Genomic DNA, 20,181 nt, shown 5'->3' with positions numbered 1-20,181 from the left:
GGGAGGCTGGCTTCAAACCAGCGCGATGCTCCTGTCTCCGCCTCCCAAGCATGGGGATTACAAGTGTGCGCCACCACACCCAGCTTATTCTTTATTTTGAATCAGGGTCTCACTGACTTGCAAAGGGCCTCACTAAGTAGCTGAGGCTGTCCACAAACCCAGATCCTCCCATCTCACCCTCCCAAATGCTCGGATTACAAGTGTGCGCCACCACGCCCGGCAGCCTTACCCTTTTAAAAGGGCCACATTCTGTCAAAATCAGCCAACTCTTCTGTGTACCTACCCTTAGAAGTAACATGGGTGTTACTTAAACGTTACTGATCTTCACCTGCACTTTCAAAGCTCCTCCCCCACAAGTCTGATGCCAATTTAGGCTTAGGAACTACTCCAAATTATCAGAGAGAAAGTAGGTGTATTATGGAGAACAAAAGAACAAGGGAAGTGGGTGTAATCCCAGCATTCGGGAGGCTGAGACTGGAGGATTGTGGTTCGCGGACAGCCTCAGCTACTTAGTGAGGCCCTCCGCAACTTAGTGAGACCCTGTTTCGAATTAAAGAATAAAAAAATAGGGCTGGGGTGTAGCTCAGAGGTATAATGCCCCTGGGTTCCATCCCCAGACCCGGAAATAAAAAAAAAGAATAAGGGAGAGTAGAAGGGCCTCTCGGAATAGGCGTGTCTTGAAACACTCAGGAACACAACAAGCAGCACGTCCTGCCGAGTAGCAGCGGCTGCTTCCACTCTTGCCTAGCATGTTTCCTGACTTTCCTACCAGAGAGGAAGAGGCTCCGTCAAGCAGATGAGGAAGGAGGAGGGACAGGGCGCCTCTTGCTGGGGAGCAGAACACAGCCAGAGGCTGCTGGAGATGCCTGTGGAAGGTCTGGGCCATCTCTCAAGGCTCACCACCTAAAGCTCACTCAGCCTCACTGCAGACAGCAGCTGGTGAGGATTCCAACCGTTCCTGTGCCTAGCCAGCAAGGAGGGCCAGTGGGTTAGGCAACCCTCTTCTAGGTCACTCACCTTGAACCATTCGGCATAGGACGGGAATGCAGCAGGGCCCTCCAGCGCAGCCTGGCGCACAATCAGGAACGCCGTGACCATGCTGTCCAGGTGGTAGTTCTCAAAGGCATGGGCCAGCAGACGGGCCACCCAGTCTACGAGACCATGGCATAGTCAGCAGGCAGAGGGCAGCCCAGGTGGAACGTGCAGTCTGCTGATGCAGAGTCTGGCGAGGAGGATGTGCCCACCCAACACCAGCTTCCAGGAGGCCAGGCAGCCAGCAGAGCAGGGAAAGGAAGGAGCACGCTCCACTGTTAGAGAGCGGCAGCCGGCTCCAGGCAGGTGAGGAGGAGCTTCGCCACCGCCATCACTGATGGACCCCTCAAGCACACACTGCTGGCACGCACACAGACCACATATGTGCACGCCCTCCACAGCACCTCGCAGCTCAGAACAGCGCGTACCTTTAACCAGCTGCTGTGCCTCTGGGAAGCAGATGACCAGAGTGGACACACAGGAGAGCACGCGCTGCCAGTTAACCTCATGTGTTTCCAAGACTTCCTGCAAGTAGTGAACCGACTCCTCTGGACTCAGCACTACAAAGAGCTAAAACAAAAGTCCCGGCTCCCTTCAATACAGAGCCAACCACTGCCAGGCAGCGCTGGCCCCTTCCCTCCCTCCCTCCAAGACCAGGGCCCACAGCAGCTGCCTCTACAACCAGGCAAGTATACAAGGAAGAGTTTTTTTTGTTTGTTTGTTTTTGGTGGTACTGGGGTTCCCGGAAGCCCTTCTACCTCCGGGCTACGCTCCCAGACCTATTTTATTCTTTTTTTTTTTTTTTTTCCTGGTGGTACTGGGATTCCTGGAAACCCTTCTATCTCTGGGTTACACTCCCAGACCTATTTTATATTTTATTTGGAAACAGGGTCTCCTAAGCCAGCAAGGCTGGCTTCGAACCAGCGTGATCCTCCTGTCTCCGCCTCCCAAGAACGGGGATTACAAGCATGCGCCACCACACCCAGCTGAAACAGGGTCTCTTAAGCCAGCATGGCCGGCTTCGAACCTGTGTAATCCTCCTGTCTCCGCCTCCCAAGCGTGGGGATTACAAGCATGCGCCACCACGCCTGGCCAAGGAGGAGTTTTGACAGTGGACGCCCTGGCCAGTAGCCAGCACTGGATAGAGGAATCCTCATTCGAAGGAAGAGGGACTCTGGCCAAGTGACATGTCCAGTCTGTTGACCCTGGACTGTAGTCTGGAAGGGGCATTGGGTGTCCACAAGGGCCACTGTGACCATGACAACAAAGCCAGAGCTTCAGATCAGGCCCTGAACTGGCCAGCCCCGGGCAGCAGTGGTCCACTCATGCACCACTGGACACTCACCCTGCGGTAGAGCGCAGTGAGCACAGGCTGGGTCCTTGTGAAGCTCCACTCTCTCTGCGTCTGAATCGCATCCGATGCTTTGGAAGAAAAAACAAACACAAGCTTCAAGTCAGAATTTATCAAACTGTTTTAGAGCCAGGCATGGTGGCACATGCTTGTAATCTCAGCTGTTTCAAAATAAAAGAATAAAACAGGACTGGGGGTGTGTGTCTCAGAGACAAAATACCACTGGGTTCAATGCCCAGTACGCTGGGTGCAATGGTGCATGCTTGTAATTCCAGCATTTGGGAGACTGAGACCAGAGGATCGCAGTTCACGGACAGCATCAACTACTTAGTAAGGCTCTCTGCAACTTTGAGACCCTGTTTTAAAATGAAGAATGAAAAGTAGGGCAGGGGGTGTAGCTTGGAGGTCGAATGCCCCTGGGTTCCATCCCCAGACCCGCAAAAAAATAAAAAGAAACAATTCCCAGTATCACAAAATTGTTTCTATTTAATTAATTAATTAATTAATAGCACTGCAGATGGATTCTACACACAGGGGCATTCTACATCCCCAGCCCTCTTTTTTATTCTTTATTTTTATTTTTTATTTTTATTTTTGGTGGTGCTGGGGGTGGAACCCAGAGGCTTTCTACCTCCGGGCTATACTCCCAGACCTTTTTTATATTTTATTTGGAAACAGGGTCTCACTAAGTTGCTGAGAGCCTCACTAAGTAGTTGAGGCTGGCTTTGAACCTGTGTGATCTTCCTGTCTCAGCCTCCCAAGCACAGGGATTACAAGCATGTACCACCACGCCTGGCTTTATTCTTTATTTTTAAACAGGGCGTGCCACCACGCCTGGCCAGACCTATTTAAAGAGGGTCTCATTGAGTTGCTAAGGGCCTCACTAAGTAGCTGAGGCTGGCCATGAACCACAATTCTCCTGTCTCAGCCTCCCAAATGCTGGGATTACAAGTGTAAGCCACCACGCCTGGCCAGAAGTTTCTATATTAATGATAAAATAGATGACAATTCTTCTGTCCTCTCTTCAACTCTGAATTTTCTAACAAGGAAATTAGTCTCATATATATTATTTTTTCTTCCATTTTTTGTGGTACTGGGGATGGAACCCAGGGGCTTTCTACCTCTGGGCTACACTGCAGACCTATTTTTAATTTATTTTAGTTTATTTTATATTTTTTAGCAGTGATGGAATGAAACCCAGGGACATTCTACCTCCAAGCCACACCCCCAACCCTATTTTATATTCTTTATTTTGAAACAGGGTCTCACTAAGTTACAGAGGGCCTCACTAAGTACCTGAGGCTGTCTGCAAACCATGATCCTCCTGTCTCAGCTTCCCAAATTCTGGGATTACAAGTGTATGCCACTACGCCCGGCCAGACCTATTATTTATTTATTTATTTATTTATTTATTTTTTGGTGGTGGTACTGGGGTTCCTGGAAGCCCTTCTACCTCTGGGATACACTCCCAGACCTATTTTATACTTTTTAATTTGGAAACAAGGTCTCCTAAGCCAGCGCGGCTGGCTTCGAACCTGCGCGATCCTCCTGTCTCTGCCTCCCAAGCACGGGGATTAAACGTGTGCGCCACCATGCCCAGCCAGACCTATTTTTTATATTTTACTTGAAAACAAGGTCTCACTAAGTTGCTGAGAGCCTCACTAAGTAACTGAGGCTGGCTTCGAACCTGAGAGATCCTTCTGTCTCAGCCTCCCAAGTACTGGGATTACATGTGTGCGCCACCATGCCTGGCTATATTTTTTCTTTTAATTTCTTTGTTGATGCTGGGGATTGAATCCAAGGCCTCACATCCTAGGAAAATACTCTACCTTCACCCCAGAAAACTGTTTTGAAATGTAAGGGCATTTAATAATACGGTATCTTAGAGCATTAAATTGTGCCCACAAGTCTCAGGACCCAAGCTCCTGTCAAGGGCAGAGCCACAAACCTGCGGAAAGGTCCATGTACTCTCTATTACTGTCACCAAGGCACGGAGAACTGCCCCCAGACTGTGCAGGGGCTTGCAGCCAAAGCACTGGGGCCTACCTTTCAGCACAGGGCTGTGGGTGAGAATCTGGGTCAGAGTGTGACTGAAGAACTTCTTCAGAGAATCCGTGGGAACCATACGTGGGAGTGCACTGAACATACCAAACCTGCAAAGGCAGCAAAGGCAGCAGGAAGCTTCAGGAAATACCGCCCTCTGCATAGCACATGTCCCAACAGCAATGGGGTCATGGGCAGGGCTTTGCTACTAGCCTTCAAACTGCTCTCAGTCAGGCCACTGAGGCTTTTCTTTTTCAGGTACTGGGATTAAACCTATGGGTGCTCTACCACTGAGATACTTCCCCAGCCCTTTTTATTTTATTTTTTGTGGTGCTGAACCCAGGGGCGTTCTACCGCTGGGCTACATCCCAGCGCTGTTTTATTTTTATTTGGAAACAGGGTCTAAGTTGATGACAGCCTCACTAAGTTGCTGAGGCTGTCCTTGAACCTGTGATCCTCCTGTCTAAGCCTCCCAAGGATTACAGACACGGGCCACCATGTCCAGCAGTCCAGTCCTCTTTACTTTCAGACAAGGTCTCGCTAAGTTCCCCTGTCTGGCTTCAAACTTGCAATTGTCCTGCCTCAGCCTCCTGAGTGGTTTAGATTACTGGCATAGATCACTGAGCCAGGCCAGCCACAGGCTTTAAACAGAATCCAAGTAATGTGGTTTTGAAAACAAAGGAAGCAACAGACACAGTCAAGAGACCAGAAGCACAGAGAAGACTGGAAACTGCTTAGAAAGTGTGGGCCAAAGCCGGGCGTGGTGGGCACGCTTGTAATTCCAGCATTCAGGAGGCTGAGACCAGAGGTTCGCGGACAGCCTCAGCTACTTAGTGAGGCCCTCTGCAACTCAGTGAGACCCGGCTTCAAAATAAAGACTAAAAAATAGGGCAGGGGCTGTAGCTCAGAGGTTGAATGCCCCTGGTTCCATCCGATCGTAAGCACTGGGGCAAAGTGATGAGGTGGGTTCCAGCAAACGTAGCCACTTCACAAAGCCCAGCCTCACCACGTGAAGGAAGTCATTAACCTCTCTCCTAGGGGCATGCCAAATCTGGAACAAAGCCTCTGACAGTGCCTGGCACACAGGGTCAACCCCAGCAGCGCCCAATGTCGCCCCTTGAGATAAGGAAGTAAGATCAGCGGCAGGTATCCATGAGCATCCATGGCGTGAACTGGGATGGGCAGAGCCTGGAACTGGAGACACCCAGGGCTGTCAGTGGCTTGTAGCTGGGCAAGACTTTGCCTGGCAATGACATGACATTCAACCCACAACAAGGGACACTTTGTACCCAAACGACCAAGTGAGAGAATCATGAGTTCCAGTTCAACAAGCTGCCCCAAGGTCACACACCCAACCACAGAGGTCAGCCCTCTCTGATCCAGAGGCCCGTGCAATACCCCAGGCAGGGGGCTGGCCTCACAGCCCGGACTGTGTTCTTCACAGGGCAGGCTTCGGAACACTACAGCCAGATGGCAAGAGACATCTGATTTATTATTATTATTATTATTATTATTATTATTATTATTGCTAGGGATTTAACCCAGGGGCATTCTACCTCTGAGCTATACCCCAGCCCCATATTTTATTCTTTATTTCGAAACAAGGTCTCACTAAGTTGCAGAGGGCCTCACTAAGTAGCTGAGGCTGGCCACAAACCCAGATCCTCCTGTCTCAGCCTCACAAATGCTGGGATTACAAGCGTGCATCACCACACCAAACAAGATATCTGATTTTTAAATATGCCAGGTGTGGTGGTGCACACTTGTAATCTAGCACTTGGGAGGCTGAGACAGGAAGATTGCACAGGTTAGAAACCAGCCTCAGCTACTTAGTGAGGCTCTAAGCAACTTATTAGAAGAGACAAAGAAGGTCACATTTTACTGGTAAAAGGAATAATCCAGCAAGAGGAAATAACAATAATCAACATCTATGCCCCAAACATAGGGGCAGCTACTTTCATAAATCAAACTCTTTGTGACATGAAGTCACACATAAATCCCAACACAATAATACTGGGAGACTTCAACACACCTCTCACAATACTAGACCGATCTTCCAGACAAAGGGTCAGTAAAGATGCCTCAGAACTAAAGAACACCATTAACCAAATGAACCTGTTGGACACATATAGAATATTTCACCTAACTACAGCAAGGTTTACATTTTTCTCAGCTGCTCACGGAACCTTCTCCAAAACAGATCACATCCTGGGACACAAAATGAGCACTAGCAAATTTAAAAAATGTTACATACTTCCCTGTGTCATTTCAGACCATAATGGAAAGAAACTAGAAACCAACTATAAGAAGACCCAGAGAAACAACATAAACATGTGGAGACTGAACACCACACTTCTGAATGAAAAATGGGTCATAGAAGATTTAAGAGGTGAAATCAAGAAATTTCTAGAAACAAATGAAAATAAAGATACAACATATCAAAACCTCTGGGACACTTTGAAGGCAGTATTAAGAGGAAAATTTATAGCACTGAGTGCTCACATAAGAAAAACAGAAAATCTTCAAATAAATAGCCTAACGACACACCTCAAAGCCCTTGAAAAGCAGGAACAATTGAACCCCAAAGCCAGCAGAAGACGGGAAATTATTAAAAGTAGAGCAGAAATTAACGAAATAGAGAATAAAAAAACAATACAGAAAATCAACAAAACCAAAAGCTGGTTTCTTGAAAAAATTAACAAGATTGATAAACCACTAGCCAACCTAACTAAAAAAAAGAGAGAATCAACCCAAATTATGAAGATAAGAAATGAAAAAGGAGACATTACTACTGACAGCGTAGAAATCCAGAGGATTATCAGAAACTACTTTGAAAAACTATACTCCAACAAAATGAAAAATCTGGAGGAAATCGACAACTTCCTAGATAAATACAACCTTCCTAAACTGAGTCAAGAAGATATAGAACACTTAAACCAACCAATAACAATCAAAGAGATTGAAACAGCAATAAAGAGCTTACCATCAAAGAAAAGCCCAGGACCAGATGGTTTCCCAAGTGAATTCTATAAAACCTTTATAGAAGAGCTAACCCCAATACTACTCAAACTATTTCACAAAATAGAAGAAACCGGGACTCTCCCAAATACATTCTATGAAGCCAACATCACACTAATACCCAAACCGAATAAAGACAGTTCAAGGAAGGAAAACTACAGGCCTATATCTCTGATGAACTTGGATGCAAAACTATTAAACAAAATACTAGCAACACGCATTCAAAACCACATCAAGAAAACCATACACCATGATCAGGTAGGGTTCATCCCAGGGATGCAAGGCTGGTTCAATATACGAAAATCAATCCATGTAATTCATCATATAAACAGAATCAAAGACAAAAATCATATAATCATCTCAACAGACGCTGAAAAAGCATTTGATAAAATTCAGCATCCATTTATGATAAAAACACTGCAGAGAATTGGAAGAGAAGGAACATATCTCAACATTATTAAGGCAATCTACAATAAGCCCACTGCCAACATCATATTAAATGGGGAAAAACTTCAAGAATTCCCCCTAAAAACTGGAACGAGACAAGGATGTCCACTATCACCACTTCTCTTTAATATAGTACTAGAGACTCTAGCCAGAGCAATAAGGCAAGAAAAGGAAATCAAAGGAGTACAAATAGGAAAAGAAGAACTCAAGCTTTCACTATTTGCAGAAGACATGATACTATATTTAGAAAACCCAACAAACTCAACCAAAAGGCTTATAGAACTGATCAACAAATTCAGCAAAGTATCTGGATACAAAATCAATCTTAAAAAATCAGAAGCTATCCTGTACACCAACCATAAATTCACTGAAAAGAAATTCAGAAAACACTTCCACTCAGGATCTCCCACAAGAAAATAAAATACCTAGGAATAAACTTGACCAAGGAGGTAAAAGATCTCTACAAAGAAAATTATAAAACACTGAAAAAAGAAATTGAAGAAGATCTTAGAAGATGGAAAGATCTTCCATGTTCATGAATTGGCAGAATAAATATCATTAAAATGGCCATCCTCCAGCCGGGCGTGGTGACGCACGTTTGTAATCCCCGCCCTTGGGAGGCAGAGACAGGAGGATCGCGCAGGTTCGAAGCCAGCCGCACGTGCTGGCTTAGGAGACCCTGTTTCCAAATAAAAAATATAACAATAGGTCTGGGAGTGTAGCCCGGAGGTAGAAGGGCTTCCAGGAACCCCAGTACTACCAAAAAAAAAAAAAAAAAAAAAGGCCATCCTCCCAAAAGTGACCTACAGATTTAACGCAATGCCCATTAAACTACCAAGATCATTCCTCACAGAAATAGAAAAATCAGTCCTTAAATTTATCTGGAATAACATAAAGCCCAGAATAGCCAAGGTAGTTCTCAGCAACAAAACCACACAGGAGGAATCACAATACCTGACTTTAAACTATACTACAAAGCCATTGTAATAAAAACAGCATGGTACTGGCAAAAGAACAGAAATATAGACCAATGGAGCAGAATAGAAGACCCAGAAACAAGTCCACACACTTTTAGCCAATTGATTTTTGACAAAGGGGCCAAAAACATACACTGGAAAAAAGATAGCCTCTTCAACAAATGGTGTTGGCAAAACTGGTTAACCATATGCAGAAAATTGGAAATTAATCCCACTTTTTCACCCTGTACAAAAGTAAACTCACAATGGATCAAAGACTTGGAAATTAAACCAGAGACCTTGAAGCTCCTTGAAGAGGGCATAGGTCCAACACTACAACACATAGGCACAGATAAACATTTCCTCAACAAGACCCCAAAGGCACAACAAATTAAAAGGAGAATCAATACATGGGATTGCATGAAACTGAAGAGCTTCTGTTCAGCAAAGGAAACTGTCAAGAACCTCAATCGAGAGCCAACAGAATGGGAGAAGATTTTTGCCACCTACACCACCGATAGAGGACTAATATCTAGAATATACAGAGAACTCAAGAAACTCAACACTAAGAAAACAAAGCATCCAATAACAAAATGGGCAAATGAACTAAATAGACACTTCACAAAAGAAATTCAAATGGCCAATAAATGCATGAAAAAACGCTCAACATCACTGGCAATCAGAGAGATGCAAATCAAAACTACCCTGAGATTTCACCTAACTCCAACTAGAATGGCCATCATTCAAAACACAAACAACAGATGCTGGCGAGGATGTGGAGAAGTGGGAACTCTAAGACATTGTTGGTGGGATTGTAAATTAGTACAACCACTTTGGAAAACAATATGGAGAATCCTCAGAAGAATGGGAACAAATCTACCATTTGATCCAGCATTACCACTTCTGGGTATCTACCCAAAAGATAGGAAGCCAAACTACCAGACTAATGCATGTGTATCTATGTTCATAGCTGCACAATTCACCATAGCCAAACTATGGAACCAGCCAAGATGTCCATCAACAGATGAATGGATTACAAAACTGTGGGATATGTACACAATGGAATTTTACTCAGCCATCAAAAAAAAAAACTCAATTACATCATTTTCAGGGAAATGGATGGAACTGGAGGGCATTATGCTAAGTGAGATTAATCAGTCAAAAAAAATAAGAAATCAGATGCTTCCCCTAATATGTGAGAGTTAGGGAGAAATGGGTCATAGGAGGAACTCTTGAAAGAGGAAATCCTATAGAGGAGCAAACAAGACAACCTAAAGGAGGAGAAAGGAGGGGGGAAGAGGAAAATCTCTAAAACACACAATGTACTTAAACATATCGAAGTCAATCACTAAGCCAAGCAAGGGAGAGAGGGACGGGGAGGGAATGGGGTGGGAATGGGGTAGGGGTTAAATCAGCAACGAGTACATGTTTGTACACACAAGTTTTTTACCCCAATATGTTTGAATATAATGCACCAATAAAAAAATTTAAAAGAAAAAAAAAAAAGAAAATAAGGCAGTATTTTTGCCGGGCATTGCGGCACACACTTGTAATCCCCAGCATATGGGCAGCTGAAACAGGAGGATCACGGTTCAAAGACCACCTCAGCTACTATTTAGCGAGGCCCCCTGCAACTCAGTGAGACCGTTTCAAAATAAAGAATAAAAAATAGGGCTGGGGGTAGTATGTCCCTGGGTTTTATCCCCAGACCCACACACAAAAAAAAACTAAAATAGGGGCTGGGGGTTCCTGCTTGAAGGTAGAATGTCCCTGGGTCCAATCCCAGTACCAGCAGCAAAATAAATAAAGTAACATTAAAAATATAAAAAAAACCAAGAGGAGGTTTAGGGGTGTAAAACTGAAGTCCTAGAAACATGGGCGCTGCCTGGCTCCGTGAGACTCCACGTTAGGGCGCCCTAGCCATGGTAGTGTGACACCAACCCTGACAGCCCGCCTTCCTACCCTCAGGTCTGTCTACATGTCTCCATGACGCCCTGGAGAATAAGGCTGACTGATAAGCAGGCCCCTGGAGCGCAGCGAAGGGCTGAGCTAAAGGGTGGTGACAGAGCGTGTCCTAGAAAGCTTTGTGGCAGGGAGGGGGCGTCTGAGGGCAGGAAAGGGCAGGGGAGCTGTGCACTGGTTCCCCGGGACACCGGTGCTGAGCGCGTGAGGTTGGAGAGAAGTCTGACATTGACCCTTGGCCCCGTGCCTGAGGAATCCTGGAGGCAGGACAGACCCCGGGGCAGACAGAGGGTGCCCAAGGAGAGCTGTTGCTACTCTGCCTAAAACACCAGGAGCCTAACGCAGCAGGAAGTCCTCCCCACACAGGCGCGTCGCCACCCCGGTGAGCCCAGGGCTCCTCCCCAGCGTACCAGTTCCTCACCACCCTGTGAGCTGAGGACTCCTCCTGAAGGCCGGCAGCCAAAGCATCAAGTGCAACTGGCAAGAGAGCAGAGGAGAAAACTGTGTCGGCAATGCTAACAGCCCACCAGAGACCACCCTAAGAGCATGTGGACAAGGGGCCAATTTCTAAGTCACCAGCCTCCACAAGGGCCTAAAGCCCCAGAGGGCCCCCGTCCATCAAGACACCTAAACGACCTCAATGCACTGAGATCTGCAAGCTTTAAAATTCATCAAAACACACCGACCTGCTGCCTCTCCAACAAGTAGGTAGCACTTTATAGTTCTGGAATTTGAATGTAAGCCACACTGAACTGACAGAACAAAAAGTGCAGGGTAAATTCCCATCAAACTACAACCTCAAAAGGGGCCTCCCAGAAGCGGGGCTCTGAACAGCGAAACATCCAGAAGTGAGCCACTCCAAACAGAAAGGCTGAAAAGTGCTGGGGTTGGTAATAAGCAAAGGCAGTTGCAATCTGGGCTCGGGCCCAGACTCCAAATCAGCATTGGACTTACAAGTCAGCATTCTCTGCAGTACATCAGTGGCAACCTGTCGGAACAGAACACAGATCCTGTCACAGTCATTTTTTTTCTTTTCCTTTTTTTAGTATTGGGATAGAACTCAGGAGTGTTCAACCTCTGAGCTACAACCCCAGCCTTATTTTTTCTTGTTTTTCTGGTGGTACTGGGAGTGGAACCCAGGGACTTTTCTACCTCCAGGCTATACTCCCAGACCTATTTTATACTTTTATTTGGAAACAGGGTCTCACTAAGTTGCTGAGACCCTCACTAAGTAGCTGAGGCTGACTTTGAACCTATGTGATCCTCCTGTCTCAGCCTCCCAAGCGCGGGGATTACAAGCGTGCCCCACCACACCCAGCCTGCCTTATTTTATTTTTACTTTGAAACAGGGTCTTGTTACTTTGATGAGAGTCTCAATACTTGCTGAAGCTGATCTTGAAGCTGAGATCCTCCTGTCTCAGCCTCCCAAGAACAGGGATTATAAGCGTGTGCCACCCCTCCCCACTTTTTAAATACTTTTACTGGTGTACTATAGTCTCACATTACAATGTAGTTCATGGTGATAGTGACATATGTGAACACAGCACTTGGTGGGCTTCCCCCAGCTCCCTCCTCAATCCCCTCTCTATTTTTAAAAATTTTGAGCTGGGCGTGATGACGCACGCTTGTAATCCCAGCATTCAGGACGCTGAGACCTGGAGGATCGCGGTTCGCGGACAGCCTCAGCTACTTAGTGAGGCCCTCTGCAACTCAGTGAGACCCGGTTTCAAAATAAAGAATAAAAAATAGGGCAGGGGGTGTAGCTCGAAGGTCGAATTCCCCTGGGTTTCATTCCCAGACTTGCAAAAAAAAACAGGGTAGGGGGTGTAGCTCGGAGGTCAAATGCCTCTGGGTTCCACCCCCAAACCCGCAAAAAAAATTTTTTAAAAAAAGTTTATTTTCTTGGTGGTACTGGGGTTCCTGGAAACCCTTCTACCTCCGAGCTACACTCCCAGACCTACTTTATACTTTTTTATTTGGAAACAGGGTCTCTTAAGCCAGTACGGCTGGCTTCGAACCTGCATCATCCTCCTGTCTCCACCTCCCAAGTGCGGGGATCACAAGCATGCGCCACCACGTCCGGCCCAAAATACATTTTTAAGATAACTTCTTCTGAAAAGGCAGAACCGCCTGGAGGCCCTGGCTGGCTATACTCTGCTGGTCTGGCTCTCAAGGCTCCTGTTGAGCAGAGGACATGGGTCTGTAGAGGCTGCCTGCTGTACCGCAGCCCGTCCCTCTGTCCAGCAAGCACACACTGGGTGTTCACTGCTGTGCTGGAGAGCCTCCCCTGGAAACCCAAACCAAAAAGGTCCTCCCATCTGTGCACTCACAGAGGGCTCTTACTCAGGGATTAACTCACAACAAAACAGACTCCCTCACCAAAGCCTGCAAATCCCAAGGTGGAGAATGCTGGCCACTGGCCCAGAGACTTCAGAAAGGGGACAAGAACTGCTTGTCGGCTGGGGCCACTGTCACCATGGCAGTTCTTTGAACCCTTCACTTTACTTTTCCACCTACCTGGGACATCTTTTCAGTCTCCACAGTTCTCAGATCCAGATTTTCCTGAAATCCTCTCAAAACAAACAGCTGCACAAAATCTGAAAGACCACAAACCCAAAATGTTTACATAACCACAGTCTCCAAACAGCTGTGAACCACCCACACGACCTACAGGGCCAGGGGAAGGGAGGGGAGGTCGCACAAGCCCACACTGACCAGCCCACATGGAGCACCTGGCCCCAGGGAAGCCCTCGAGAACCACCAAAGCCACCAGCCAGCAATACGCGGGTACTTGCCAAAGCCACGTTCCTTCTTCTACCTAGTTTAGAGGGAAGTACTGAGACTAGATGGAGCTTATGTGAAGGACTTTTTCTCCTAATACAAAGAAGTGGATTCCAAGGAATATCGTATGGACTGCCCCCAACACCACCTAGAGGACCCAGAAGGGATATCCTATGCACTGCCCCCAACACCACCTAGAAAAACCCAGAAGGGATATCGTATGGACTGCCCCCAACACCACCTAGAGGACCCAGAAGGGATATCGTATGCACTGCCCCCAACACCACCTAGAGGAACCCAGAAGCATCACGTTCTGAGGAATGAGACTTACTTTTTCTTTTTTCTCGGTACTGGGGATAAAACCCAGGGGCATTCTATCTCCAAGCTACTCCCTCAGCCCTATTTTGTATTCTTTATTTGGAAACAGGGTCTAACTGAGTTGCAAAGGACCTCAATAAGTAGCTGAGGCTGGCCACAAACCACAATCATCCTGTCTCAGCCTCCCAAATGCTGGGATTACAAACATGTGACACCATGCCCAACTTGAGACTCACTTTTTATAAATTTTTGGTGCTGGAGATTGAACCCAAGAGCACCCTACAACTGAGCTATATCACCAGCACTTTTTAATATTGAGACAGGGTCTTACTCAACTGCCCAGGCTGGCCTGGAACATAGAATCTTCCTGCTTATCCTCTCAAGTCACTGGAAATTCAGGTGTGCACCATTGTACCTGATTTTTTGTTTTTGTGATACTAAGGATTGAACCCAGAGCATTCTCTGAGTTACACCCCTAGCCCTATTTTATTTTTTATTTTGAAACAGGATCTTGCTAAGTTGCTGAGGCTTGCCACAAACCTAAGATGCTCTTGTCTCAGCCTCCTAATACTGGGATTACAGGTGTGCACCACCATGCCTGACCTGTACCTGGTTCTTTCAATCTTTAAAAAGTATGAGTTGGGCTGAGCATAGTGGCACACGCTTGTAATCCCAGCGCTTGGGAGGCTGAGACAGGAGGATCACAGAGGTTCAAAGCCAGACTCAGCTACTTAGTGAGGCTCTCAGCAACTTAGTGAGACCCTGTTTCCAAATAAAATATAAAATAGGTCTGGAAGTATAGCCCAGAGGTAGAAAGCCCCTGGGTTCCACCCCAGTACCACCAAAAAAAAAATGTATGAGTTGGCTGGGTGTGGTGGCCCACACTTGTAATCCCAGTACTTGAGAGGATCTGGATTTGAGGCCAGCCTCAGCTACTTAGGTCCTCCATAACTTAGTAAGACCCTGTTTCAAAATAAAGAATAATAGGGCTAGGGGTGTAGAATGCCATTGGGCTCCATCCTCAGCATCACACACACACACACACACACACACACACACACAAAGGTGTGAGTCACTGGGCAAGGTGTGAGCTGCCAGGCAATTCCACTTACTTAGAAGGCTGAGGCAGGAGGATACCAAGTTCAAGGCCAGCCTGCGCAATTTAGTGAGATACTGTCTTATTATAAAAAAATAAAAAGGCTGCCTGGCATGGTGACACACACTTGTCATCCCAGCATTTGGGAGGCTGGGGCAAGAGGATCGCGCTTCATGGACAGCCTCAGCTACTTAGTGAGGCCCTCTGCAACTCAGTGAGCCCTGTTTCAAAATAAAGATTAAAAAATAGGACTGGAGGTATAGCTCAAAGGTAGAATGCCCCTGGGTTCCATTCCCAGTACTGCAAAAAATAAGTAAAAAGGCTAAGGTTCAGTGTACAGCACCCCTGGATTCAATCCTCAATATGGAAAGAAAAAAATTGCTTAGACACTTGAAATTAAAGAGGCTTTCTGTCTAATCCTCAACTTAAACTTTGCCCATCTGGAACTAGATTACAGGAGTCCAGTAATCAAAAACCGTGCCTGCTACCAGAGAGGATTTTCTTTTGCAAAGGGAAAATGAGCCACCTGAGTGGAGCACTGGGGGCCTCTTCTAACTTCTCTGTGTTGGTGCATTTCCTCAGGGATCAGTAGCAAGGCAGAGGTCTGCAGCTCAAAGAACAGAAGGGGCTAGGAAATGCTAATGGAAAACTCAGCTTCTACCAATGGGCTGACTTACACAATGTCCAACTGCTGAGGTTAATGCAAGCCCAGGACAGACCCAGATGAGACGACATCATGTGGGACCCCACACCAATAGTGTGAGAGACAGTTCTATTCCCCACTGATAAAGATGAACTTCCCAGAGAACCGCCTGCTATGAACATACCAGAAAGCATAGCCCTGGACACATCTGAGGACTGGCAGGACGCTTCCGTTTGCTCACACAGAAGGCACAGGTTCCTGAAGAGCCAGGTTGCCACACCCTGAACATCGGGATGCCTGGGGAGACACCCAAGTGCAGGTCAACCTGGGCGCCCAATCCCTGCTACTTTCCCCTCTCAGGTACTTCCCTGGGGTGCCAGGGCCAGTGAGAACGAGCCAGGACCGCCCAAACCTTGTGCCCCAGAAGTCCGGTGGGCCAGCTGGGAGTGGTGATGCACACCTGTAATCTCAGTTCTTGGGAAGCTGAGAGGCAGGTCACAGATTCAGGGCCAGCCTCAGTAACTGAGGAGACCATTTCAAAATTAAAAAATTGCGCCGGGTGTGGTAGCGCACGCTTGTAATCCACACTTAGGTCTGCTATCTCCTCTCAAACTCTTCTGCCTTTATAGAGTTGTACTTTTGTATAAGGTCCCTTTCTTGACTCCTGAGGGATTTCAGGAGGAAATAAAAGTAGTTGCATAGGAGTCTATCAACCATATTCACCTAGACAAGTCTTTTTTTTTTTTTTTTGAGGTACTGGGCATGGAACCCAGGTGCATTCTACCTCTGAGCTACACCCCCAGTCCTATTTCTTATTCTTTATTTTGAAACAGGGTCTTACTAAGTTGCAAAGGGCCTCACTCAGCAGCCGCAATCCCCCTGTCTCAGCCTCCCAAATACTGGGATTACAAGATGGGCCACCATGCCTGGCTTTAGATAAACCTTTTTAGTTTTTAGAATTATCATCACAGATAGCCCATACAAAAACACCACATGTAAGGACTTCAATCACAACAAACCTTCTCTTTAAATGATAAAGCAATTGTTTTTCCAGGTGCTTTGAATCTTTGAAATATAAACAATTCATACTAGATAGCAAACAAGTCATGCAATATTAAAGTGACACCAAGTCACTGATGTACTACCTTTCCAGCAGCTCTGGGAGGCTCACAACACTTTGCACGTGAAGACGCCACACAGCTTCAAGCGACAGAGAGTTCTGAAACAACAACAGTGCTATGAGTGCCGTGCATGCATCCCGATGGCCAGGCGGCCTGCGTCCTGGGAACGCAGTGGTCACAAGCATGACCCAAGGATGCACGTCATGTGCGGCCCTCACTCCTCAGATACGCCCCTTTCCTGTCCTGCGCGGGCTTCTCCTCTCCACTGCGCTTTCTCCTGAACAGCTTCTGCAAGCTTCCCCAAGCACCCCCAATCCTTTCTCCACACTGTGGTCAACACCGCATTCCAAGAGACCCACTGGACGTGTCCATCTCTTCTTCAGAAGCCTTTACCGGCTCCTCAGGGCTGGCAGGAGTCCCAATTCTCCTGCGTGGCACACAGGCCCTTCTCAGCCAAGCCTCTCCCACACAAGGACCTTCCCTGTCCAGGTGGGAACTTGTACCATCCTTCTGGACACAGCTAGGGTCATGCTGATTTGGGCCCCCATTGCCTACTATTCCCTCCCCTTCTTCACCCAGCTAACTCCCACCCCCCTCCACACCCCATACAGCCCCTAGCTCCCCGGGGAAGCTTTCCTAATGACAGACCCAATACACATATCCACACCTCTACGTACTTGTGAACACAGTACCACTGCAATTCATGTGCATTTCACTGCCCTTTCCCCAGCTACATGGCGACAAGTGCAGGGATCATAACGCCCGAAGTAACAGAGCTAATGAGCTGTGCACTGTACTTGGGATAAAAGAGTGAAAAGACAAGCCGGGCGTGGTGGCGCACGCTTGTAATCCCAGCATTCAGGAGGCAGAGACCGGAGGATTGCGGTTCGTGGACAGCCTCAGCTACTTAGCAGCGCCCTTTGAAACTCAGTGAGACCCTGTTTCAAAAGAACTAAAAAATAGGGCTGGAGTGTAGCTCAGAGGTGGAATGCCTCTGGGTTTCATCCCCAGACCTGCAAAAAAAAAAAAAAAAAAAAAAAAAGAATGAAAAGACAAGGAGCACCACCTAGGCCTTTTTCTATACACTTGCTGACCACAGCAACAAAATGACAGAGCTTTCAATTCTTCAAAACCTATAAACTAAACTAAAAAAAAAACCTATAAACTAAGCCACGTGTGGTTGCACATGTGGGGGTGCATGCTTGTAATCCCCATGCTTGGGAGGCAGAGACAGGAGGATGACAATTTCAAGGTCAGCCTCAGCAATTTAGTGAGGCTCTCAGCAACTTAGTGAGACCTTGTTTCAAAATAAAAATAAGCCGGGCATGGTGGCGCAGGCTTGTAATCCCAGCATTTGAGAGGCTGAGATCAGAGGATGGCGGTTCGCAGACAGCCTCAGCTACTTAGTGATGCCCTTCGCAACTCAGTGAGACCGTTTCAAAATAAAGAATAAAAAAATTGGGCAGGGGGTGTAGCTCAGAGGTCAAATACTTCTGGGTTCCATCCCCAGATCCACAAAAAAATAAAATAAAATAAAATAGGGCCGGGAGTACAGCTAGAGGATAGAATGTCCTGGTTTCAATCCCTACTACCATAAAAGAAAAAAGATCTGTAAGCCTAATGAATTTAAAATAATCCAGAAAGTGTTTATTAGTAACCAGGCATGGTGGCGCACACTTGTAATCCCAGTACTTGGGAAGGTAAGACAGGAAGATCACAGATTCCTGGCCAGTCTCAGCTACTTAGTGAGGCCCTTTGCAAATTTAGTGAGACCCTGTTTCAAAATAAAAAAATAAAAAATCGGGCTGGGGGTGTAGGTCAGAGGTAGAATGCCCCTGGGTTCCATCCCCAGTTCCACAAAAAAAAAAAAAAAAAAAAAGGAAAGGAAATAAAATCCAGGGACTCTATAGGCTCCACCTAAACCAACAGAACTCAAACACGGCTTGCAAAGACTAGTCAGAATCACAACCTCAAAATTACCTGTGCTTTCCATAGTTCTTGACAAAAGGAGAGACGGGAGAACATACTGTGTGCTAATAAGTACTGAACAATCTCTAACAAGGGAAACAATTTCTTCTGAAAAGAGAAATAAAATCTTTTTTAAAAACAAGCAAATTACCCAAAACAATAGTTAAAAAACAAAGTCCTAATTTCCCAGAGAGCTTAAGAGCAACATGTCATCCTTTAAGGGGGACTGGCTGGCACCTTACCCTCTGCTCCGAGCTGAGCAGCACAGGGTGGCTGCGTTCCTCACAGACCTGCTCCAAACTACAAGCAACCATCCTGGCTGAGAGAATACCTACAGGAACCCCCAGCCTCAAGGCCTGATCTCGCAGAGCAGAGCCTGAAAGACAAAAAAAAAAAAAGCAGATTTCTCTGAAAACGTAAGAAAAAAGCTAAACCAGAGATTTGTGGGGTTTTTTTCTTTGCATAAATGAAGATGGAAGCCGGCCGGGGTGGTAATCCCCATGCTTGGGAGGCGGAGACAGGAGAATCATGCAGGTTCGAAGCCAGCCTCAGCTGGCTTAAGAGACCCTGTTTCCAAATAAAAATAGGTCTGGGAGTGTAGCCTAGAGGTAGAAGGTCCCTGGGTTCCATCCCCAGTACCACCAAGAAAAAAAGAATCCAGGAGCATTCTACCTCCAAGCTACACTCCAGACCTATTTTATTTTTTTATTTTGAGACAGAGTCTCACTAAGTTGTGGGGAGCCTCACTAAGTAGCTGAGGCTGGCCGTGAACCTGCGGTCCTCCTGTCCCAGCCTCCCAAGTGCGGGGATTGGAAGCGTGCCCACCACGCCGGGTGAAGATTTGGATGTACACTGCCTCTTCTTAAGTTGAAGTGTCATGGAAAATTGACTTTAAAAGGCAGAAGAGGCCGAGGATGGCGGTGCACACTTGTAATTCTAGTACTTGGGAGGCTGAGACAGGAGGATAACAGTTTTTGAGGTCAGCCTCAGCTACTTAGTGAGGCCCTCTGCAACTTAGTGAGACCCTGTTTCAAAATAAAAAATAAAAAACTGGGCTGGGGGTGTATAGCTCAGAGGTAGAATGCCCCTGGGCTCAATCCCCAGTACCACAAAAAAAAAGGGAAAAGAGAAGCCAGGCAATTGTGTATGCCTGTAATCCCAGTACTTGGGAGACTGAGACAGAAGGATTGCAGGTTCAAAGCCAGCTTCAGCTACTTAGAACCTAGCAAGACCATGTTTACAAATAAAAAAATAAAACAGGCCTGGGGGTGTACCTCGGAGATAGAATGTTCAATCTCTAGGAGAGAGAGAAAAAACACAGATGTAAGAAAAACATGAGATAATTAACACAGGTGTGGTGGCACACACCTACAATCCTAGTACGTGGGAGGCTGAGACAGGAGGATTGCAGTTTGAGGACAACTTCAGCAAGTAATGAGACTTAA

At 46.6% G+C, this 20,181-nt stretch overlaps 1 protein-coding gene across 1 annotated transcript in view; it reads right to left on the bottom strand.

Annotated features, from left to right (window-relative positions):
* FANCA (FA complementation group A) overlaps positions 1–20,181 on the bottom strand; it is a gene marked incomplete at both ends in the record, with an annotated part of 72,245 nt that overhangs the window by 45,241 nt on the left and 6,823 nt on the right. Inside the window, 11 exons of the mRNA XM_080702852.1 lie at positions 1,018–1,151; positions 1,461–1,602; positions 2,378–2,454; positions 4,430–4,536; positions 11,220–11,286; positions 11,764–11,797; positions 13,327–13,406; positions 15,832–15,944; positions 16,793–16,866; positions 18,749–18,844; positions 18,979–19,112. Of these exons, the coding sequence (XP_080558978.1) occupies positions 1,018–1,151; positions 1,461–1,602; positions 2,378–2,454; positions 4,430–4,536; positions 11,220–11,286; positions 11,764–11,797; positions 13,327–13,406; positions 15,832–15,944; positions 16,793–16,866; positions 18,749–18,844; positions 18,979–19,112 (1,058 nt within the window). The remainder of the gene's footprint in view (positions 1–1,017; positions 1,152–1,460; positions 1,603–2,377; positions 2,455–4,429; positions 4,537–11,219; positions 11,287–11,763; positions 11,798–13,326; positions 13,407–15,831; positions 15,945–16,792; positions 16,867–18,748; positions 18,845–18,978; positions 19,113–20,181) is intronic.

This window comes from Muscardinus avellanarius (genome assembly GCF_963383645.1).
Source record: "Muscardinus avellanarius genome assembly, chromosome: 10".
Lineage (NCBI taxonomy): Eukaryota > Metazoa > Chordata > Mammalia > Rodentia > Gliridae > Muscardinus > Muscardinus avellanarius.
The sequence above is the reverse complement of the archived record's forward strand: the minus strand, read 5'-3'. Positions and strand labels throughout refer to the sequence as shown.